The sequence below is a fragment of the Staurois parvus genome, unplaced genomic scaffold (assembly GCF_062004578.1).
Source record: "Staurois parvus isolate SC_StPar_1 unplaced genomic scaffold, SC_StPar_1.0 ptg000444l, whole genome shotgun sequence".
Taxonomy (NCBI): Eukaryota; Metazoa; Chordata; class Amphibia; order Anura; family Ranidae; genus Staurois; species Staurois parvus.
In genome coordinates, this window is record NW_028318240.1 from 3,207,351 (window position 1) to 3,230,489 (window position 23,139).

At 39.7% G+C, this 23,139-nt stretch overlaps 1 protein-coding gene across 1 annotated transcript; it reads left to right on the plus strand.

Annotated features, from left to right (window-relative positions):
- Positions 1–1,263: 1,263 nt before the first annotated feature.
- On the plus strand, positions 1,264–21,059 carry LOC149453958 (uncharacterized). Its single transcript, XM_089688027.1, has 11 exons — positions 1,264–3,810; positions 3,980–4,090; positions 4,587–4,702; positions 4,829–4,887; positions 7,027–7,154; positions 8,024–8,083; positions 9,702–9,870; positions 12,031–12,198; positions 17,364–17,458; positions 18,259–18,314; positions 20,611–21,059. The coding sequence occupies exons 1-11, from the start codon at positions 1,884–1,886 to the stop codon at positions 20,668–20,670; spliced, it is 2,949 nt and encodes a 982-aa protein (XP_089544153.1). The 5' UTR covers positions 1,264–1,883; the 3' UTR covers positions 20,671–21,059.
- The last annotated feature ends 2,080 nt before the right edge of the window (positions 21,060–23,139 follow it).

Below are 23,139 nucleotides of genomic sequence, written 5' to 3' on the forward strand. Positions count from 1 at the left end.
ATTCTGCAAGTACAAGCCAATCACAGACAGCCACTGACGTTTCTGCAAGTACAAGCCAATCACAGACAGCCACTGACGTTTCTGGAAGTACAAGCCAATCACAGACAGCCACTGATGATTCTGAAAGTACAAGCCAATCACAGACAGCCACTGACATTTCTGCAAGTACAAGCCAATCACAGACAGCCACTGATGTTTCTGCAAGTACAAGCCAATCACAGACAGCCACTGACGTTTCTGCAAGTGCAAGCCAATCACAGACAGCCACTGACGTTTCTGCAAGTACAAGCCAATCACAGACAGCCACTGATGTTTCTTCAAGTGCAAGCCAATCACAGACAGCCACTGACATTTCTGAAAGTACAAGCCAATCACAGACAGCCACTGATGTTTCTGCAAGTGCAAGCCAATCACAGACAGCCACTGACGTTTCTGCAAGTGCAAGCCAATCACAGACAGCCACTGACGTTTCTGCAAGTACAAGCCAATCACAGACAGCCACTGACGTTTCTGCAAGTGCAAGCCAATCACAGACAGCCACTGACGTTTCTGCAAGTACAAGCCAATCACAGACAGCCACTGATGTTTCTTCAAGTGCAAGCCAATCACAGACAGCCACTGACGTTTCTGCAAGTACAAGCCAATCACAGACAGCCACTGATGTTTCTGCCAGTGCAAGCCAATCACAGACAGCCACTGACGTTTCTGCAAGTACAAGCCAATCACAGACAGCCACTGACGTTTCTGGAAGTACAAGCCAATCACAGACAGCCACTGACGTTTCTGCAAGTACAAGCCAATCACAGACAGCCACTGACGTTTCTGCAAGTACAAGCCAATCACAGACAGCCACTGATGTTTCTGCAAGTGCAAGCCAATCACAGACAGCCACTGACGTTTCTGCAAGTACAAGCCAATCACAGACAGCAACTTCAAATAATGAAAGTGGAAGCCCAACAGAAACATCAACTGACAATTCTGTAAGTGAAAGCACATCACATGCAACAACTGACGATTATTCTAGCATGAGCCCATCACAGACAGTCGCTGATGATTCTGCAAGTACAAGCCAATCACAGACAGCCACTGATGTTTCTGCAAGTACAAGCCAATCACAGACAGCCACTGACGTTTCTGCAAGTACAAGTCAATCACAGACAGCCACTGACGTTTCTGCAAGTACAAGCCAATCACAGACAGCCACTGACGTTTCTGCAAGTACAAGCCAATCACAAACAGCCACTGACGTTTCTGAAAGTACAAGCCAATCACAGACAGCCACTGACATTTCTGCAAGTACAAGCCAATCACAGACAGCCACTGACGTTTCTGCAAGTACAAGCCAATCACAGACAGCCACTGACTTTTCTGAAAGTACAAGCCAATCACAGACAGCAACTGACATTTCTGCAAGTACAAGCCAATTACAGACAGCCACTGACGCTTCTGCAAGTACAAGCCAATCACAGACAGCCACTGACGCTTCTGCAAGTACAAGCCAATCACAGACAGCCACTGACGCTTCTGCAAGTACAAGCCAATCACAGACAGCAACTGCAAATAATGAAAGTGGAAGCCCAACAGAAACATCAACTGACAATTCTGTAAGTGGTAGCACACCACGAGCAACAACTGAAGATTATTCAAGCGTGAGCTCATCACAGACAGTCACTGATGTCCCTGCAAGTACAAGCCAATCACAGACAGTCACTGATGTCCCTGCAAGTACAAGCCAATCACAGACAGCCAGTGATGTCCCTGCAAGTACAAGCCAGTTACAGACAGCAACTGCAAATGATCAAAGTGAAAGTCCATCAGAATCATCACCGGAAAATTCTGTAAGTGGTAGCACTCCACGAGCAACAACTGAAGATTATTCAAGCATGAGCCCATCACAGACAGTCACTGACGTTTCTGCAAGTACAAGCCAATCACAGACAGCCACTGAAGTTTCTCCAAGTACAAGCCAATCACAGACAGCAACTGCAAATAATGAAAGTGGAAGCCCGCCGGAAATAACAACTGACAATTCTGTAAGTGACAACACACCACAAGCAACAACTGACAATTATTCAAGCATGAGCTCATCACAGGCAGCCAATGAAGATTCTGCGGGTACAAGTCAATCACATACAACTATCAGAGATTCTGCAAGTACAAGTCAGTTACAGACATCAACTGATGATTATGGAAATGGAAGCACACCACAAACAGAAACTGAGAATGTTTCAAGCACAAACCCATCACAAACAGCAACTGAAGGTTATTCCATTACAAGCCCATCACAGACAGCAGCTGACGTTTCTACAAGTATGATCCAATCACAAACAGTGACTAAAGGATATCCAAGTATGAGCCCATCACAGACTGCAACTGAAGATTCTGTAAGTACGATCCAATCACAAACAGGAACAATAAGTACAGTTCAACCCAATACAGAAAATGTATATGGGTCCACCCAATCTGTATCAGTCACTGAAGAATCTTCAATTCCTACTTTATCAGCTATAGTTACTACAGGACCATCTGGACCAACTGACCCTATTTCTGCTCTGTCATCCAGTCCAACTGTAGATATATCTGGAACAACAGAGTCAGTTGCTGTTGGGTCATCTATACCAACAATAATGACCACAGAATTATTAAGTCCAACTGACCTACATACTGCTGTAACATCTAGTTCAACTGATCCAGCAAACACAGTATCTTCTACTGGTTCAACTAGTCCTTCTGATGGACTCACTGTTGTAACGACTAGTCCAACTGCACCAATCAGTGCTGATAGCCTGTTATCATCTAGGCCTTTCACTGTACAATCACCAGGATCAAGTAATACAGAATCATTCACTACTACAACACCACGTACCGCTGAATCACTAAGTTCCACAAAAGCCAATACAGTTGACTTGACAAGTTCAAGTAGTCAGAGTACTGCTTTATCAGCCATACCGACTGGAATGGTTACAGATGAGTCATTTAGTTCTCCAAAACCGGTTACTAATAATTCCCAAACTTTAACTGGGCAAGTTACAGCTGAATCATCCACATTATATGAGACTGTCACAACTGGATTGTCTAGATCCACCAGCATACTTACCGCTAGTGTACCAGGTTCAACTGTAGTGATTACTAATGAATCTTTCAAACCAACTGATTCTTTTTCCTCGGGCACATCTGCAACCCCAGAACCATTAACTTTAGAGCAGTCAGCATCTACATCAAATTCTATGGCATCATCCAATCCAATAGAAAATCATACAACTGTTACTCTTAAGCCAACTGAAGCAATATCTTCTGAAACTTCCAAAACATTTGCATCTACCGCTTCAGGATCCTCAGCACCAACCGATCACATTACTGCTCAGTCTTACAGCCCAACAACAATAGTTACTAAGGACTCATCAATGTCAACAGAGCTAGTTACTCATGAATCATCCAGGCCAACAGAGCTAAGTACTGCTGGTCCTGGTACAGCTCAGTCGACTTTATCAACTCAACCTGTTATGGTGGAAACATCTAGACCAACAGATGGAAGCAGTGGGTCACCTATTTCTTCTCAACCAGTCACTGCTCAGTCATCTAGTTTAACTGAATCACCTACTTCTCAGACAACAAAACCAGTTACTGATGCCATATCAACTTTAATAACTCCAACTAGCAATGTGCCTGTGCAGTCAACGTCAAATGTGACACCAGAAACCTCCCAGACAACAGTACAACCTACCACTGAATTGCCAAAGGATACAAGTTCTCCATCTACTGCAGTGATTCCAACCACTGGTGCCATTCTGACAACAACTACACAGTCAAGTAAGTAGACCAAATGAACTCAAATGCACAATTTTATTCTTCTCTCCTAACTTCTCACTGTAATACTTTGTATTGTTATATTGTCTACCATATGCACTTTATCTTTATGTTTCATATTATTTATTATCCATATTTGACCCTATGTTACTTTCATTTATGTCCCATCCAGGCGTTACCCGGCCCTGTATGAATGGCGGCTATGATGATGGTATAAAGTGTTTGTGCAAGCCGAACTTCTACGGGACTTTTTGTGAATTCATAACGGACGAGATCAGACCAAGTATGTTGGCTTTTGTTGCATTTTGGAACAATCTTCCCAAAATAGTATCTAAGCACTTTGCCTTACCTGGAACTACTTCTGATGTATTTATTTTATTTTAGTGTTTTTATAGCGTGGGAAATAGTCAGAACTTTTGTCAAGTTTTCATTGCAGTCTGTGTTCCCCTGACTTCTCATCCTGGACTCAGAAAGCAATAAAAACCCAATAGATGTTCCAACCCCCTCTCAATTACACATAACAAATGGGATTTTCCTGCCCTCTGTTTCTCTATCAGAAAGGAATCCCATTCCTTCTTGTATTTGACATACTATGCAATCAGGACAGGAAGGGAGAGTAAACCATCAGCCATAAAAATCAGATATGTTAACCTTTTCCCTTCTCTACAAAAAAATGAATAATGTTTATATGCCTTCACTCTCATTAGTGTATTTAATAACACCTTTTTTCAAGTTCATTATGATTTCCGTACATTTTTCCTTTGCTTATGTCACCATAGCTGTTGAAGCCTCAGTAGATGTCACAGTCACCGTGAGCAATGTGAATTTTTCTAAAGAACTTCAAAACTTCGAATCGATAGAATATAAAAATTTTGAAGAGAGGTTTAAAAATCAGGTATGTTGGGCAACTGAATTTAATCTTTCTGCAATCATTTTTTTTTTAAATATACTTACCCTTTTTGTTGAAAAGTAAAGTTTAATCATCATTTCAATGACTATATATACTTTTTCCTTCCTGCAGATGGCCCTCGTTTATGATAAAATCCCAAACTACCAAAGTGTAAAGATTCTCAATATAACGTGAGTACTAGAAGGGTTCAAGTGTGAACAATGGGGGCGGGAGAATTCTCTTGCAAAGTGAAAAACTTATTTGTCTTTGGTAAATCAATCACATTAATAGCATGTATGAAATTGGAATGAAGGTTTATATTTGATGAAAGGTCCACTTTAACATAGCTTGACTATTCTATTTCTTACTCTGTCCAACATCAACTCAAACCTTACCTATAGAGTAGCCTCCCTGGAGGTATTCCCGAGTGTAGTTTCAGCACCACAAGCGGTATCCTCGAGCTACACTCGGGCTTACCATGCGGCGCTGCTCCGGGATCTCTTCTTCACTTACCTTGTCCTGCGCTCCCGCGATGTCCCTCCTGCAGTGTCCCCTGTAATGTCCTCCGGCGGATGCCGGCATCTGTCTTCCGGGTTCCGTTCCCTGCGAGCGTCGGGACGTAGGGGGACGGAACGGCGGGAAATTTGAAAATGACAAAAGTGACATTCACTAAATACACTAAAATCACATAGTATAACATTCCTGTATCAAACCATTTCACATACATTTTGTCCCGAGTGCTTTGTCCGGCGCCCTGCCTGCATTTTTACTGTTCTTTCTGCCTGGAAATGGAGAAATGCCCATGGCGTCCAAAAAGCGTCCCTTTAGGTCAAAAGCGGTTTTAGACCGGCTAGAGAACAGCGATAGTAAATCAGAACCACTTGCAGAATTGAGTGATAATGATTCGTGGGGGAAATTCGTCATCAGACACTGAAAACGATTCTGCGACTTTGCTCAGTGATGTGCGAACTTGGCGCTCTATTTCAAATTTCAGTGTTTTTGGTTTGATTATATTATTGAATTACATTTATTATTATGATATTATTATTTTTATGATTATTTATTATATTATAATTTATGATTTTGTGTTTCAAATTTTATCATACCCGGGATGTTTACTAGACTCTTGTTCAGACAGATTTCAGTGAGTTATTCCTAAAAATGACAGGCCTACAATAAAAAAAATACATATTTCCATGCAAAAAAATGTACCGCTTTGAGCACAGAAATATGGACATAATCAGACCGCTAGGGAGGTTAAAGTGATACTAAACACAAAGGGGTAGATTTACTAAAACTGAAGCACTCAGAATCTGGTGCAGCTGTGCATGGTAGCCAATCAGCTTCTATCTTCAGCTTCTTCAATCAAGCTTTGGCAATACAACTTGGATGCTGATTGGTATCTGTGCAGATCTGCACCAGATTTTGCACCATGCAGTTTTAGTAAAAAAAAAACCCCACACTGTTTAATTTACATGATCTCTTCTCTTTCTGTATGTGGATGACACTATAATTATTTTAAATTAAAAAAATTCCACCTTTTTTCCTAATTGATATACAACTGTCACGTGACCCAGCTCTATCCCAGCCTTTCTGCAGGGAAACACAAACAGGAGGAGCTTCCAGTCCTCTGCTGCTGGTCACATGTTCAAAATAAAAAAAAAACAAAAAAAAAAACAGCCTTTGTGATACGGACTAAAAATAAATACTTAATATCAACAAACTGTTTTAAATTGTCATACAAATTTATACTTGAGATCAAATATTTACTATTTTTTGGCAATAACATGCTGTGGGTGGATATCTGCCAGTCACAGGCTGTGTCTTAGAATAACAGGGAGGTGAAACCTCCATCAATCAACACATACTATTCCCCCCCCCTTTGTGTTTAGCTGGTTAGTGGGCATGGAGGTGGAGGGAGGGAGTGCTCTGTCATTTACCATTGTGTATACTCCCACATGTGTGACTCTATAGTCACATGGACTACTCAGATGTGATAGGGGGGAAATGCTCAGCATAGATACTCACTAAAAATTGAGCATATCCAGTAGCTGCCAACACTGCTCTGCAAACTCCACAGCTGCATTGGGGACATGGACAGGAGGGGGAAATAGAGAACAGCAAGATCAACCAATCAGTTTGCAGAATACAGAAAACTAATCCCATAGTGAATGAGTTAGTATGAAAAGCATGTAATAGAGCATTATTAGATTTTTTTTTTTTATGATTTGGTTTTAGTGACACTTTCCCTTTCCCTGTTGTCCACCTTGGTCCTGTACTGCCCTCCATTCCTTCCAGTGGAGTCCTAACAATGTTCCTTTTAATTTCAGGCAAGGAAGTGTCGTGGTTGACCACTTGGTCTTGCTGAACGTTACCCCTAATGAATATGACAACGTTGTGACCACAATGACCACAATTCTAGGTGGTACAGATTGCACAAGCAAGTTCACAGATAATGGTGAGAGGATCAAACTAACTAAAACTGATTTAGGCGGATTCTGAAGACAAAGCATACATGTAATTATAATTAAAGTGGAGCTCCACCCAAAAGGGGAAGTTCCGCTTTAAGGACTGCTCCCCTGTTCCCCATTAAGGATTGGCACCTTTGGGGAGAGGATCCAAATTTGACAGGTACCCGCTCCCACTTCTGGTCCAGAAACGGAAGGTGTCCTCCCTCCCTGTAGTCTTTTGGGACATGTGACAGGTCCAAGAAGACTACAGGACCATTCACGAAGCGCAGTGCTACTCGCACATGCGCAGTGGGTACCCGGCTGTGAAGCCGCAAGCTGTCACAGCCGGGTGCCCACACTGGAATCCAGGGCGGCTGGTGAAACGAGCTGCGGGGGACACACCACGGAACCGAGGGACAGGTAAGTGGCTGTTTTTTAAAAGTCAGCAGCTACAGTTTTTGTAGCTGCTGACTTTTATTTTTTCACAGGTCGAGTGGAACTCCGCTTTAAGAAAATACTTCTCCCTGTACAAAAGGGTAGAACTTTTTGAAACATGGTGTTGGGTGAAAGGGGTGGTTCTGGACAGAATTTGCACTAATTGAATTAGGCTTATAGAGTTTTGCATAAAAATGTTTAGATCAGCAATTTTTAAACAATACATTTCAATTCTGTTCCAGTTTTTTTTTTGCAGCTCTAGATACATTGTTCACATCAGCAAACATTAAAAATTGCAATATCAAAGATCAACCAATGCATGTATGAATCAATACAATTCATGTATGAATATATACAAATGCAATGCAATGTCAGCATAAAAAAAATTAACATATTACTGAAAAAAAAAAGGTAAACATTTTATTGGATTTTTTTCTTTCAGAGACTCTATGTTTCGTGGCAAACCAGACAAAAGTTGAAAAGATTGCATTAAATCTGACAGGTAAATTAATGTTCACATTTTTAAAGAGAATTATTTGTGTAATTTTTGCGATCACAAATCGAATGTATTTGAAAAAGTTGCCCCGTAATTTTAAAGCATACCTAAACCTAAAAACAAAAATGTAATATACTGCAGCCTACCATTTCTTAGGTGTGGTGGATGGATTGATTTTCTTTTTTGGCTTTTCTTCCTTTATTTTCATCTGGTGATCCAGTCAGTAAGTCTGTTATTTTGCACTTTCCATTAACAGACCAAGTTATACAGCAAAAGTGGCAACTACAGGGTTCAGACAAACCATTTAACACTGACAGAGGTTCTTAACATGGTCAGCTTTTATTCATTTATGTAAAACCTTTACCAAAAACCCTGTTGCTGTAACTGCTTAAAAAGTGTTAGTTGGAGTTTGGCTTTAATTTGTTAGACAAGTCTATCTAAACTGCTAACAAATCGAACACTACCCTCACCCCAGATTGACAATGCTGCTGTCTCACCCCTGGTTCACATATATGAAGCCGTGTGGGCCGCATTTTGCGCGGGCATGAGAGCCCATTCATTTGAATGGACTCCCGTGCCCCGTGACACGCAGGGAAGTCCCTGCACTTCTTCTGAAAACGCAGCACGCACATCAACCTCGGTTCCCAGTACGCAGGGTCGGACTGACCATTTGGAAACTCGGGCACTGCCCGAGGGCCTGGGGTCAGTAGGGGGCCCCATGAGATGCCCCTGGTACCTTTTTCATAGGCTTTTTTGAGTTTGAGTAAGGACACGGGCCCCATGATCCCCTATTGCCTGGGGGCCCCATGAGTTGTCAGTCCGCCCCTGCCGGTACAGTTGCGTTTTCGAATGCAGGCTGCGTGCCATTAGAACTAACCCGCATTTCTCTGTGCGGGTGGTGCAGATGCACAGATTTTTATGCGGATCCGCAGCCGCACCACCCGCACATATGTGAACCTAGCCTAAAGGTGTCTTCTTTGCGCCTCCATCCAGAGTGGAGATATCTTATTATAGGAAATGTGTTACTGGCTGGATAACAAAGTAAAAATGAGATAAAAGAAAGCCTAAAAAAAAAAGAAAAATAATGCAGGCACCACATAAAAGATAGGGAAACTTCAATAGATAACATTTTTGGTTTGAGGTTCCAATCTCCTTTAGACTGGCCTTACATATAGTAGTTTGATTTTCATTCAAATGGTCCTACAGAAATCTTTTATCAGAATATCCTTTCTGGCCATCAATGAGTCAACTAATTTTGTTTGAAAACTCTTAAAATGTCATTCAGCCCTGCTTTTTGAATGGAATCCCAGATGTATTAAAATAGTTTCATTACTATTTGTATGATTTTCTCAAATGAAAACCACATACACAATTAAAATGTCATGTGTTGGAAAAAATTTTCTTCCCGCTTCCTTCATGTTTTTATCATCACCGTGGTCAAAAATGAATGTTATATGACCCCATTAACCATTAGAAAATTGAACGAACATTCTGGAAAATACAAATTTTCAAACAAAATTTTTTACAGCTTTAGAGGTTACCACAAACAATGGAGTCTAGTGTTTCCAGGTACCGTAAATCTTGTGGTTATCACATCACTGTTTACTCTTTTGTTGTCTTCCAGATATCTGCTCAAATGTAGTGGACATTCCATCAGAATTTCAGAAGTACTACGTCCAAAGAAATGTATCCGGTGTGATAACCTGTGTTTCCGAATGCAGTACCAATAGCGAGACTCCTAGGAGTTGCAACATGGGGCAGTGCTCAGTGACAGTGAAAGGACCCCACTGCTAGTAAGTGCCGATCCATTTTTACAACTACCATTACTATAATAAAAAATACGTCAAAAGTCATGATGATTTAGCAGTTTTATCCTTATCTATATCTATATCTATATATAGGATATATATATTATATATATATATATATATATATATATCCTTAGATACTCATGCAGCTATTTCCATTACTGGAAGAAGTTGCAGTGAATTCTGTGAAATGAAAGTTCTACAACAACACTCAACGCCAGGCAGCAGCTGTAAAAGCAAATAAAATATTGAGAAATAAGTATGAGACCATAATACGATACTGTCTCCAGTGTTAATGTCGTTGAAGAAAACATTTTCATCAATTAAATTAACAGTATTTTTGTTAACTAAAATACGATAAAAACTAAAACAATGCAGATGACTAAAATACAACTAAAACTAAAATGGAATTTTAGTGAAAAGACTATGACTAAAACTAAATCGAAGATATTCAATAGAAAGGATGGGATTTTCAGGGTGCATGAACATGAATACCACACATATTAAAAAGATATATAATTTTATTTTATATTTTTTAAAACAATGAAATAAAAACAGAAACATAAAAACAATTTCAGTACTATGTGTGGAACCGAAATTTGAACTTGATTATATAATTGTAGTTACTCCCTACGTGTTTCGCCCTCACTGGCTTCTTCAGAGAAGATTTTTGAAGAAATTTCAACCGCCGAGGCAGTTTAAAAGTATATAAAAATAATTATACAATTAACAAACAGTTTTAATGTATCCAATACAAACAGTGTATCAATCAAATATATATATGGGACTCAATGGCTCACCCTGGATGTGAAGGCTCGCAGAGCTAAAAGGAAATAACCTAACAAAGATCTATCAATGCCAGGCAGCAGCTGTAAAAGCAAATAAAATATTGAGGAATAAATATGAGACCATAATACAATACTGTCACCAGTGTTAATGTTGTTGAAGAAAATATTTTCATCATCTAAATTAACACTATTTTCGTTGACTAAAATACGACTAAAACTAAAATGGAATTTTAGTGAAAAGACTATGACTAAAACTAAATCAAAATTTGACATCAAAATTATCACTGACAGTCTTTGTATAAGTCACTTGTAAACAGGGACATTGCAAGATCATGGCACCCAGGGCACATGGCCCCAGGTCTTCTTCTGGGTGCCCCAAGTCTCCTTTGAAGTCAATGTTACAAGAATGGTCTGCTAGACCTCTAGAGCAGCAATTTTTGCTGAATTGTAGTTTATACATTCTTATATTGTAGAGATAGAAAAATTGTCACAGGAACATTTGAGAAACCTTTTCCCAGTCTGTCTTCTTTTTCAAGACTTCCCTGTAAGTTAATTGTCAGAGAACCTTTGGGAGAAAAGGGAAACAGGAGAAAGGAAAATAGAATTCAGAAAAGGCTTGTAAGGCCACTTCTAGAATACAATGTTCAGTTTTGGTGCCATTTGGCAAAAATATAAAGGTGGGCAACTAAATTAACAAAAAAAATGGAACTATGGTGAAAGATTGGAAAAACTAGGTAGGTCTCAAAAGTTTAAATATGGCCAAAATCAGTATAAAAATGTCAAATTAACTTTAAATCAAGATGGACATACAGTATTTTGATCTATTATTTAATGTTCCTTCATAAAACTAATACATTCCACATTTATAATTAATAAAGAATAATATGGATATATATTTTGATCCATTGTCTATATTTACTAGGAGGGCAGGACGGAATTTTGTTTCCCATAGCTTGGTAAAATTGGCCAGTGTGACCTTTAGAGATTTGTGTTGCCTCGTTGGTCATAAGCCAACTTTTTCAAATTTCAAAATTAGTGCCTTTCATCTTCACCTTTCTATCTTTCATCCTGTCTTTTAAATTACTTTTATTATTATTTTTATTATTATACAGGATTTATATATTATTATTATTATACAGGATTTATATATTATTATTATACAGGATTTATATATTATTATTATTATTATACAGGATTTATATATTATTATTATTATTATACAGGATTTATATATTATTATTATTATTATTATACAGGATTTATATATTATTATTATTATTATACAGGATTTATATAGCGCCAACAGTTTGTTCAGCGCTTTACAATATAACACTTAATTTTTTTTTATTATTTTCAGCTGTGAGACTTCAGACCAGTTCTGGTACACTGGAGACAACTGCCAGACTGCTATCAGTAAACCCGGAGTCTATGCAGGAGTGTCAGTGGGTGTTGCTGTGTTGCTCATCGCAATCGTGACCCTGTCCGTGATCTCATACCGGCGACGTAGAATGTCAGACGAAGACAAGTAAGTAGTATCTTTATCATTTGCAATCAGCTGGTTAGTAACATTTCATTAAACATCACATTTTTTATTTCAAGCTTAGGACTCCACATCCCATTTCAAAAGTATCTTTCTTGCCATGAAAAAAATCTATCGTAGGCTAAGACCCCATGGTCCTGGTCTATAAGAATACACTGTGGATGTTTATTGCTTTAAATCCTGTGTGGTAGTCTTGCAGGATGATCTGCAAGGTGTAACCATTAATGTTAACCACTTGCCACCGTCCGGCCGTTTATATAAACGGACGGACAGTGGCAGTGTAGGGGCGGGTTGCTGTTCATAAACGTCACCCGCCATTTTGGATTGTGCGTGCTCCTTGGGAGCGCGCAGCACCGCAATCCGGTGCCCACTGTGTGCTCCGGACACAGAGGAACACCAATTGCTATACGGGACCACTGTATGAGGTCCCGATCATGTGATCACTGATTTTACCAATCAGTGATCACATGAATAGGTGTAAGCAAGATTTCACTTCTGACATCATTGCTTACTACTTGTGAAATCTGTGAATGATCGCAGAGATCACACGGTACAACGCTATTCACAACAGCCTTGTACCATGTGACAAGCTGTGACCAATCACAGCTCTCACAGTATTTCTCAATGGCTGCAAGAATGTTTTTGTTGTACTGTGCCATGTATTGTCCCCCCTATTGTACAGCGCTGAGCAAACCCTTTGGCGCTATATAAACTCAATGTAATAATAATAATAATGCAGCCAGAGAGAAGGAGAAATGATTGATTTTACAGCTTATATGGGTGTAAAAGCAATCAGTGTAAAAAAAAAAATCTTCATCACCCCCCACAAGTAGTACAGTGTCACTATGGTGACACTGTACTGCTAGGGTGACAGTATATTTAAAAATAAATAATAATATAAAAAAAATAAAATAAAAATGTAAAAAAAAGTGTAAAAAATAATTTTTGGTTATAAACTAATCTGGGGTATTTGTTTTGCTAAAAAGATAACTGAATACATTTTGGCCAAGATTTATGAAGAAAGATTATTTATTTGTAAAATGTTTTGAGAAAAACACTTTTTTTTCAAAATTTTTGGACATTTTCATTTATATAGCAAAAAAAATAAAAATCCCAGCGGTGAATAAATACCACCAAAATAAAGTTTTATGTGTCTCAAAAAAATGCTAAAAAATACATATGGGTACAGTGTTGCATGACCGCGCAATTGTCATTCAAATGCGACAGCACTGAAAGCTGAAAATTGGCCTGGACAGGAAAAAGTGTCCGGACTGGAAGTGGTTAAGCACATGTACATATACATATAATAAAGGATACACAGAATGTTTTTTAATGCAATAACGGACATTGATAAGATCTTTTATATTTGTATATCTAAAGCCCTATTTTGGTTTTTATTATAGCATGACATGTAAACGTGTGGGATTAGTTTTGGTACAAACTGAAATTCAGACAAAATGTGTGTGATTCGGAGATTTCGATGTATACGGTTCTCCAAATCACAATAATAATGAATACCAACTAATCTGAAATAAATTACAACAAATACAACAAATTCATTAGTTTCATTTGGATGACATAAGGCGATAGTTTGGACCTTTTGTTAATATTTGAGGCATTTGAAATAACGAAACAACATAAAAAATGATCCAAATTGAGTCGGACCCATTCGTTTTTATCCTAGTGAGTGTAGCGTGAATATTTTAATAAGATTCTTTTTCTATTGGGGTTGAGAGACCATTTGTTTAATTTGTATGTGCACGGCCCAACAAGTCAAGTTGGGAATGTAGAAACTAATTCAACTCCAGGCAGGTGGTACCAACCATTTTGCCAACCAACGACCCTAGTACTGCCAGGCGGAAGTGCTAACCATTTTGTTCTTTTGCTATTCATACAGGTAATAGAGATGGGCTTAATCTATATTTAAAGAGATTGTAAAGTCTTGTTTTCATTAAAATAATAAACAGGTTTATACTCATTTGCTCTGTGCAATAGTATTGCACAGAGCGGACCCAAACCTCCTCTTCTCAGATCCCCCAGAGTTCTTGGCTCCTACTCTTTTCATGCTATGCTATAGGGCAGTGGTCTCCAAACTATGGTCAGTGGCCAGATGTGGCCCTTTGTTTGCCTCTATCCAGCCCTTGGGGCACTATTCCATACACTGACGCCAGTGGCGGGGCACTATTCCTCACACAGACAAAATGATGGGGTGCTTTCCTTCCCACTAATGCCAACAATGGGGCATTATTACTTCCACTTAAACCATTGATGGGGCATTATTTAGTCCCACTGATGCTGGGGCATTTTCTGCTCCCACTGGAAACCGTCCAGCCCCATTAAATCCCGAAGGACAGTAAACTGGCCCTTTGTTTAGAAAGTTTGAAGACCCGTGCTATAGGGGACGGCATGCGGGCTTGCTCCCAAGCCAGACTGTGTGTTTCAATAGACACACACACACAGTGAAGCTCAGCCCCACCTGCCTGGAGTTTGCATGTTCTCTCTGTGACTGCGTGGGTTTCCTCCAGGTACTCCGCTTTCCTCCCACACTCCAAAGACATGCTGGTAGGCAGGGGCAGGGGCAGACGGACAACTCATGGGGCCCCCAGCAATAGGGGATCATGGGGCCCCAGTGTCCTTGCCCAAACTCAAAAAAGCCTATGAAAAAGGTACCAGGGGCATCTCATGGGGCCCCCTACTGACCCCGGGCCCTTGGGCAGTGCCCGAGTTTCCAGATGGTCAGTCCGCCCCTGCTGGTAGGTTAATTGGCTCCTGTCTAAATTGTCCCTAGTATGTGTATGTATGAATGTGAGTTAGGGACCTTAGATTGTACACCCCTTGAGGGTTAGAGACTGATGTGAATGTACAATATATATGTAAAGCGCTGTGTAAATTGACAACACTATATAAGTACCTGAAATAAATAAATAAAAAAGAATAGATGGGTCTTAAAAACCATTGCACACTGCATAGAGGTTTGCAGTACTCTTCTTTAGTACGACTGGACAGAAACTTAGTCACGTCAAGGAAAACATCCCTTCTAACAAAAAAACTTCTTATTCTAATGGCTACTGTTAGACAAATGGTTGGAGGAGACTTGCATTTCTTAGTGTAGCCACAAGAAAGCAGTAAGTCCCAAGACATCCCTGCCTCTGAACTCCTTGGACCCGTGTTAATAATCTCTTTTCTTCATTGATAACAATCTTTATTCCTATATGGCTACCCCAGGTACACCTATCATTGTACGACAATACCTAAGTCATTTTCCCAACCTTTCTTACTTAGTCTGCTTGCTGGCGTCATATGGTCACATGTAGCTGACACTAATGTTTTAGACACAATTTTATTTTTTTATTGTACTCAGACATATTGATTCATAATTTCCTCTACATGCAGTAATAAGTCATATGTACAAAGAGTGCTTTGTCATGAACCATTTGTCAGAATGGGGCAATGGTTACACAGTGGGGTTGCCTTTACAGAGTCTGGTAAAAATAAAACTGGAGTGAAATTGAAACAATCTAACAAAAAGAAACCATTTAGGTTCCCAATGGTCTAAAAATTAATGTAATAAGCCTTTGATTACTAAATAAGCACAAATAGCTATCTACTAGTGGGTGTGGGGGCAGAGACTGAGGGGGTGAGGTGGGGGGTTGAGAGGGGTTGGGCTCCGTTTCCGCCACCCCCCTCTGCCAATCCCTGCACTGGCTTCCGATTGCGCAACGGATCAAATTCAAAATCCTAACGCTGACGTACAAAGCCGTCCACCATACTGCCCCGAACTACATCACTGACCTAATATCCAAGTACCACCCAACACGCACACTCCGCTCCTCACAAGACCTCCTTCTCTCTAGTTCCCTGGTCTCCTCCTCCCATGCCCGCCTCCAGGACTTCTCCAGGGTGTCACCCATCCTCTGGAACTCCCTGCCCCAACCCATCAGATTATCACCTACTCTCCTCTCCTTTAGGCGCACCCTGAAAACCCACCTCTTCAGGGAAGCCTACCCCACCCCCTGCTAACCTGCCGACCTCCTCCACTCCTCCTACCACTCCATCCCCCACAGCTATCTCCTCCTGTGCCACCATCCCCTCCCTCCTAGATTGTAAGCTAGAAAGAGCAGGGCCCTCGATCCCTTCATGTTTTGCATTGTATTGTTATTGTTCTGTCACATGTTCTGTCCCCCTTTGTAATGTACAGCGCTGAGCGAACTGTTGGCGCTTCATAAATACTGTATAATAATAATAATAATACTAAAAGAAAAAATATATCCCATTGTTCTAACTCCTTTTAACAGTTTAATTGCCATTTTATAAAGCATTGAGAAGGTTATCGTCACTATTTAAATCTAAACTTTTTTGCACTGTCATTTTATTTATTTATTACCGGTACTTATATAGTGATGTCAATTTACGCAGAGCTTTTACACATATATATATATATATATATATATATATATATATATATTGTACATTCCAGGGGCGGACTGACCATTTGGAAACTCGGGCACTGCCCGAGAGCCCGGGGTCAGTAGGGGGCTCCATGAGATGCCCCTGGTACCTTTTTCACAGGCTTTTTGAGTTTGGGCAAGGACACAGGGGCCCCATGATCCCCTATTGCCCAGGGGGGCCCCATGAGTTGTCAGTCCACCTCTGGTACATTCACATCAGTCCCTAACCCTCAAGGGGCGTACAATCTAAGGTCAATTAAAATATCCTGGGTATAAAAGAGTATAGTATTAGGTAAATAGGACCAGGGGCGGACTGACAACTCATGGGGTCCCTGGGCAATACGGGATCATGGGGCCCCTGTGTCCTTGCCCAAACTCAAAAAACCTGTGAAAAAGGTACCAGGGGCATCTCATGGGGCCCCCTACTGACCCCGGGCCCTCGGGCAGTGCCCGAGTTTCCAAATGGTCAGCCCCTGAATAAGACACACACTGCCATAAGGTCATTTAATTAAACCCACTTCTTTAACACTTTAACTAATGTAAACATTATTTTGACTGCCAAAATATTATTATTATTACTATTATTTAATTTTTTATTTTTTCTCTTGATGGTTAATGTGCTATTTGATCTGGTTACTATGATGCAAGAATTCTATTATCTTCATTATTATTCAGCATTTTCCTTTTCCTGTGTTTGCATAGGCTGATTGACAAAGAGAAACGATGGTACGAGTACGGGTGGGAAGAAGATAATCAAGAACAAGGCAAACTTCAAAGTTCCTCCAGCAGCAACCAAGGTGAGTCACCTACAGAGCCCTGCTTCATCAGTCCTCACGCACATGGGATGTTTTTACAGCGACTGTTTTTGCATTTTGACTTTTTTTCTACAGCCAGTAAACTCCTCAGCATGCTATCCTGTGTGTCCATGCACACGTAGACTGTAATCAACGTTTTTTTGGCAGGGATGTTTTTTGGCTGGAAAAAAAACCCGGGGGTAGTGGGTTTTTAGAGGAGCTCTAATGCTTAAAAATGTGGTAAAGCGCTGCAAACTGGCATTTTTGGACTTTTTTTGACAAAAAATAAAATTTTTTTTGGTTCTAAAAGACGCAAAAAAATGCAGGAAAACGCCACTAAAAGTAGCAAAATGCCGCTGAACGATAATGCAAAAATGCTAAAAATGCTGGAAAACTCACGTTTTTAACGTGACTTTACACAGCTAATGTTACCAGCTTTATCAAAATATCCCGTGTGTATGGAGCCTCACAGTCAAGGGTTTAGTAAAGCTGCAGAACACTAGACGTCCCTACAACAAATGGTTGCATGGGAAAAGTACGCTTTTACACCTTGAAATCATTAGAGCAGCAGGGCTCAAGCTCTGAGCTCACTCCATCAACAGTTAAAAGAAAAAACAGTTAAAGAGTTTCTGGGTCAGTTGGGTTGACTTTATAAAACATATTGACTTCTAGCTTTACACCTTCTACATTCTCAGATAAAAATCAAAAGTTAAAAAAGAGCATTTAGCCTAACACAATGCATTTCAAATATTTAATTATTAACTCAGTAGACTAAATCAATTAACCGTGATTATTTTTAACAGGCTCTTATGGATCTCATTTTCAACCAGATTTGGATAAAGTTGATACCGATTTGAAGGTAAGAGAATTAAAAAATATAAACTTTATTAAAAAAAGAAATGTAGAAACTAGCCAATTGAAACACTGCTTGTGTCTATTGACTATGTATTGACATTGTACAATGGACCAATGGAAGGGACCTTCCCATAAAATTCCTAATATAAACCTTTCTGGCTTTTCTTCAGCGTGCAAAAAGAGCAAAGTAACCGGTAGTTAGGCTACTATTGACCAGTGTTAGCAATACAAGTGAAGTTTTGCTAGTGGTGATTGACTATGTATGAATCAGGGGCGGACTGACCATTTGGAAAATCGGGCACTGCCCGAGGGCCCGGGGTCAGTAGGGGGCACCATGAGATGCACCTGGTACCTTTTTCATAGGCTTTTTTGAGTTTGGGCAAGGACAGAGGGGCCCCATGATCCCCTATTGCCCGGGGGCCCCATAAGTTGTCAGTCTGCCCCTGGTATGAATATTGCATAATTTACCAAGGGATGGGTCATTCAGACATACTTTTTGGTATGCCTCCTTCCTGCTTACTGCTATACATGGAGATTATATCACCCTTATGTATTATACATGGAGATCATATCCCCCCTTATGTATTATACATGGAGATCATATCCCCCCTTATGTATTATACATGGAGATCATATCCCCCTTATGTATTATACATGGAGATCATATCCCCCCTTATGTATTATACATGGAGATCATATCCCCCCTTATGTATTATACACGGAGATCATATCCCCCCCTTATGTATTATACATGGAGATCATATCCCCCTTATGTATTATACATGGTGATCATATCCCCCCTTATGTATTATACATGGAGATCATATCTCCCCCTTATGTATTATACATGGAGATTATATCCCCCATTATGTATTATACATGGAGATCATATCCCCCCTTATGTATTATACATGGAGATCATATCCCCCCTTATGTATTATACATGAAGATCATATCCCCCCTTATGTATTATACATGAAGATCATATCCCGCTTATGCATTATACATGGAGATCATATCCCCCTTATGTATTATACATGGAGATCATATCCCCCCCTTATGTATTATACATGGTGATCATATCCCCCCTTATGTATTATTCATGGAGATCATATCCCCCCCTTATGTATTATACATGGAGATTATATCCCCCATTATGTATTATACATGGAGATCATATCCCCTCTTATGTATTATACCTGGAGATCATATCCCCTCTTATGTATTATACATGGAGATCATATCCCCCCTTATGTATTATACATGGAGATCATATCCCCCCTTATGTATTATACATGAAGATCATATCCCCCCTTATGTATTATACATGGAGATCATATCCCCTCTTATGTATTATACATGGAGATCATATCCCCTCTTATGTATTATACATGGAGATCATATCCCCCCTTATGTATTATACATGGAGATCATATCCCCCTTATGTATTATACATGGAGATCATATCCCCCTTATGTATTATACATGGAGATCATATCCCCCCTTATGTATTATACATGGAGATCATATCCCCCCTTGGTGCCCAAAACTGAACTGCGTATTCCAGATGAGGTCTTACTAATGATTTGTACCGGGGAAATGATATCTCTCTCTCTGGAGTCTATACCTCTTTTAATACAAGAGAGGATTTTGCTCACTTTAGAACCCGCAGCTTGGCATTGCATGCCATTATTAAGCTTGTGATCTACCAGAACCCCCAGATCCTTCCCCACCATTGATTCCCCCAGTTGTACCCCCCCCAGTATGTATGATGCATGCATGATGCGTAAATGAAACAAATGCTCCTCTCCAATTTACATACTGTATTTGTTGATTAGAGCAGAAATTTGACCCTGTGAGATTTAATGTTCACACTAAATGTCCACAAAATAGGCAGCTATAACATGTTAGTATGCAAATTTACAAGCTATTTATTCGTAATAGAAAAATAGTCCTGCTAGATATTAATATTTTCAAACTGTTGTATGTATATGGTTTCCACATGCACCATACATTCAAACATTTTCACCTCAGCTCTTACGCCTGCTCCTTTCAATAATTCCAAAACAACATGATAAGTACAATTGAACATATTTTTTTATGAAGAGACAATCATGTAGGATTAAGTCTTATCTGCCTACAAATATTTTTAGATCTTAAAGTAACAGTCGTGTATGCCAGGTTCTTCTTTCATGCTACCTACAAAACAAGTCTACTGCTGTTGTCATCCATTTAAAATGTTTTATTCATACTGTATCTAAAAGGAAAATTAATTCTTGTTCTCTTTTTTTCCCCCAAAGATGAAAGTTCCAAGACCTATAGTCATGCCAGATGCGTTGAGGTGGGAATCAAGCAGCTGAAAACAAGTTACTTCCGTTAGTTTAAGATCTTTGAAAGATGTTCAGTATTCTTGCTTTGGTTTTGCCAAATAAAATGGCACAGTACCTCACAGTGAACAAGGAACAGACTCTTCGCTTCTGCCATTGGAAATGAAAAACCAAGACAATCAGAAGTGATATTAGAAGTCTTTGGTCCAGCCATGTTGGAGGCCAAAGGATCCATGGTTGAACAAACTCTTCATATTGCTCTACTGGAGAACATTATAGACATCCCTTTGGTCTCAACATCTTGAGGATGGACTTATTTGTTAGACCTACGTGATACATTCAGAACTTTGGAATAACGTTTGTTACTTCCTCCACTTTTTGATTTTTGCACAACAAATAAAGCTCTTATTCCTGGGCCTGAAGGAGCCTCATAGTGTGGGCTTGACGTCGAACAAAACTTAATAGCACTTACATACACAGCAATCTGTTAAATGAATCTCTACATTGGTAAGGAATAGCAACATTTATAGAACAAATGTAGGAATACCTCATTCTTATCATAAAGGTTGAGACTCCAATACACAACCTCAATTTCTTGAACGGTATTACATTTTATGGCTTCTTGCATTACAAAAAGTATTTCTTTCCTAAATTATAGACAGCACACTTTAAAAATTTTGATACGAAAAAACAGTATGTGAAATCAATTGACTTACCAATTCAACCAGAGGAGGACTGACCATTCGGAAACTCGGGCAATGCCTGAGGGCCCAGGGTTGGTAACGGACCCCATGAGATGCCACTGGTACCTTTCATAGGCTTTTTTGGGTGTGGTTTGAGTGTGGGTGAGGACACAGGGGCCCCATGATCGCGTATTGCCCGGGGGCCCCATGAGTTGTCAGTTCACCCCTGAATTCAACGCTCAATGGGTAGCAATCAGCAAGGAACCCCTCCCCTACTCATAGAGCTGTTGGTTGGCTGTTTGGAGGCAAATACAGGAGTTGTATCAACTTTCTTTTATATCTTATTCTGGTAGAAGCCATCCATCTAAAAATATTTAGGTCTTCCCAGGATACATTGTGGTGCTGCAGGAATAGACATGCTGCACATAGAAACCCTGACCAAAGTTTTAGGCTTCGGATTACCATTTTTTGTTTTTGTTTAGTAGATTTGGAAAGCTGCTTTTAGAATGTATTATGTTTATATAAAATAGACATAATTGGGGTAGCTTACTAAAACTGGTGCACACAGAATCTGGTGCAGCTGTGCATAGTAGCCAATCAGTTTCTAGGTTTTCTTGTCAAGCCTAATTGAGCAAGTTGAGGTTAGAAGCTGATTTGTTACTATACAATTGCACCAAATTCTGTGTGCACCAGTTTTAGTAAATCTCCCCCAATAAGTATTTCACCAATTGTAACCTAATAACAATCTTGATTTATATATATATATATATATATATATTATAGCAGGCCGTACATTCTTAAGTTAAACAAAAGTTATGTTGTCCTAATTATGACAATATGGTACAATTATGGTAACAATACCCCTATAGCCATATATTCCTATTAACACATTTATTATAAAGATTTATTTATGAAATATAATTGTCTTATATCTATATATATATTTAGAAAGGAATATAACTTATTTAAATTCTCTATTTATATATTTATGTATCTCTTAAAATGTGCTTCCTTAATATCTGTATTTTGTATGACTGGAAAATTATAAATAAATACTTTAACCTTATTATGTCTATCTTTCTTTTTTGGGGGGGGGGATTAAATGGTATTTCAAATAATGATTAGAATTTACTATTATCAAATAGTTTAAAGTGATACTAAAGGTTGTGTTTTTTTTCAGTAATAAACATGTTATACTTACGTGCTCTGTGCAATGGTTTTGCACAGAGCAGCCCCGATCCTTCTCTTCTCTGGCCCCTCACAGCTCCTGGCTCCTCCTCCCTGCTGAGTACTCCCAGGGAAAGCTGTTTATGACACACAGAGTGTGGCTTGGCCCTGCCCTCGCTCCTTCCTCACTGGCTGTGATTGACAGCAGCAGGAGCAAATGCACAGCTAATGAGGAAGAAGAGACCCGGAAGAGCCGCTACTCTCGTACACAGCGCTGGATCGAGATCAGGCTCAGGTAAGTATTAGGAAGGGGGCTAAGGGAGTAGTACACTGAAGGTTTCTTACCTTTATGCCTTTAGCAGCAGTTTATTTAGGTTTTGTGCTGCCCTAGGAAACACAAAATTTGTCTGCCCTTCCCCCTCCCGCAGTGAGAGCCTGACATTGCTGACATTGACCAACAACACCACTACCCCCACTCGGGAGAGCCTTCCACTACTCCCCCCTAGCGATAGAGAAAAAGACACTAATCTTCACAGCTCTGGACATCCCCAGGAACAAGAGTCAGGCTCTACATACTCCATCAAGAAGCCTGCAGCCTCTCTCAGATCCCACCTGGTTTCCACGGCATGTGTATCCTTTCTTTCATCCTTTC

Bases quoted from the DNA above. Each gene is read 5' to 3' on its own strand.
- LOC149453958 (XM_089688027.1), top strand. From the start codon at position 1,884: ATGAGCCCATCACAGACAGTCACTGACGTTTCTGCAAGTACAAGCCAA. The intron at 12,199-17,363 runs GTAAGTAGTATC...GTGTTTGCATAG, and splicing joins AGAATGTCAGACGAAGACAA to GCTGATTGACAAAGAGAAAC. The intron at 18,315-20,610 runs GTAAGAGAATTA...TTTCCCCCAAAG, and splicing joins AAGTTGATACCGATTTGAAG to ATGAAAGTTCCAAGACCTAT.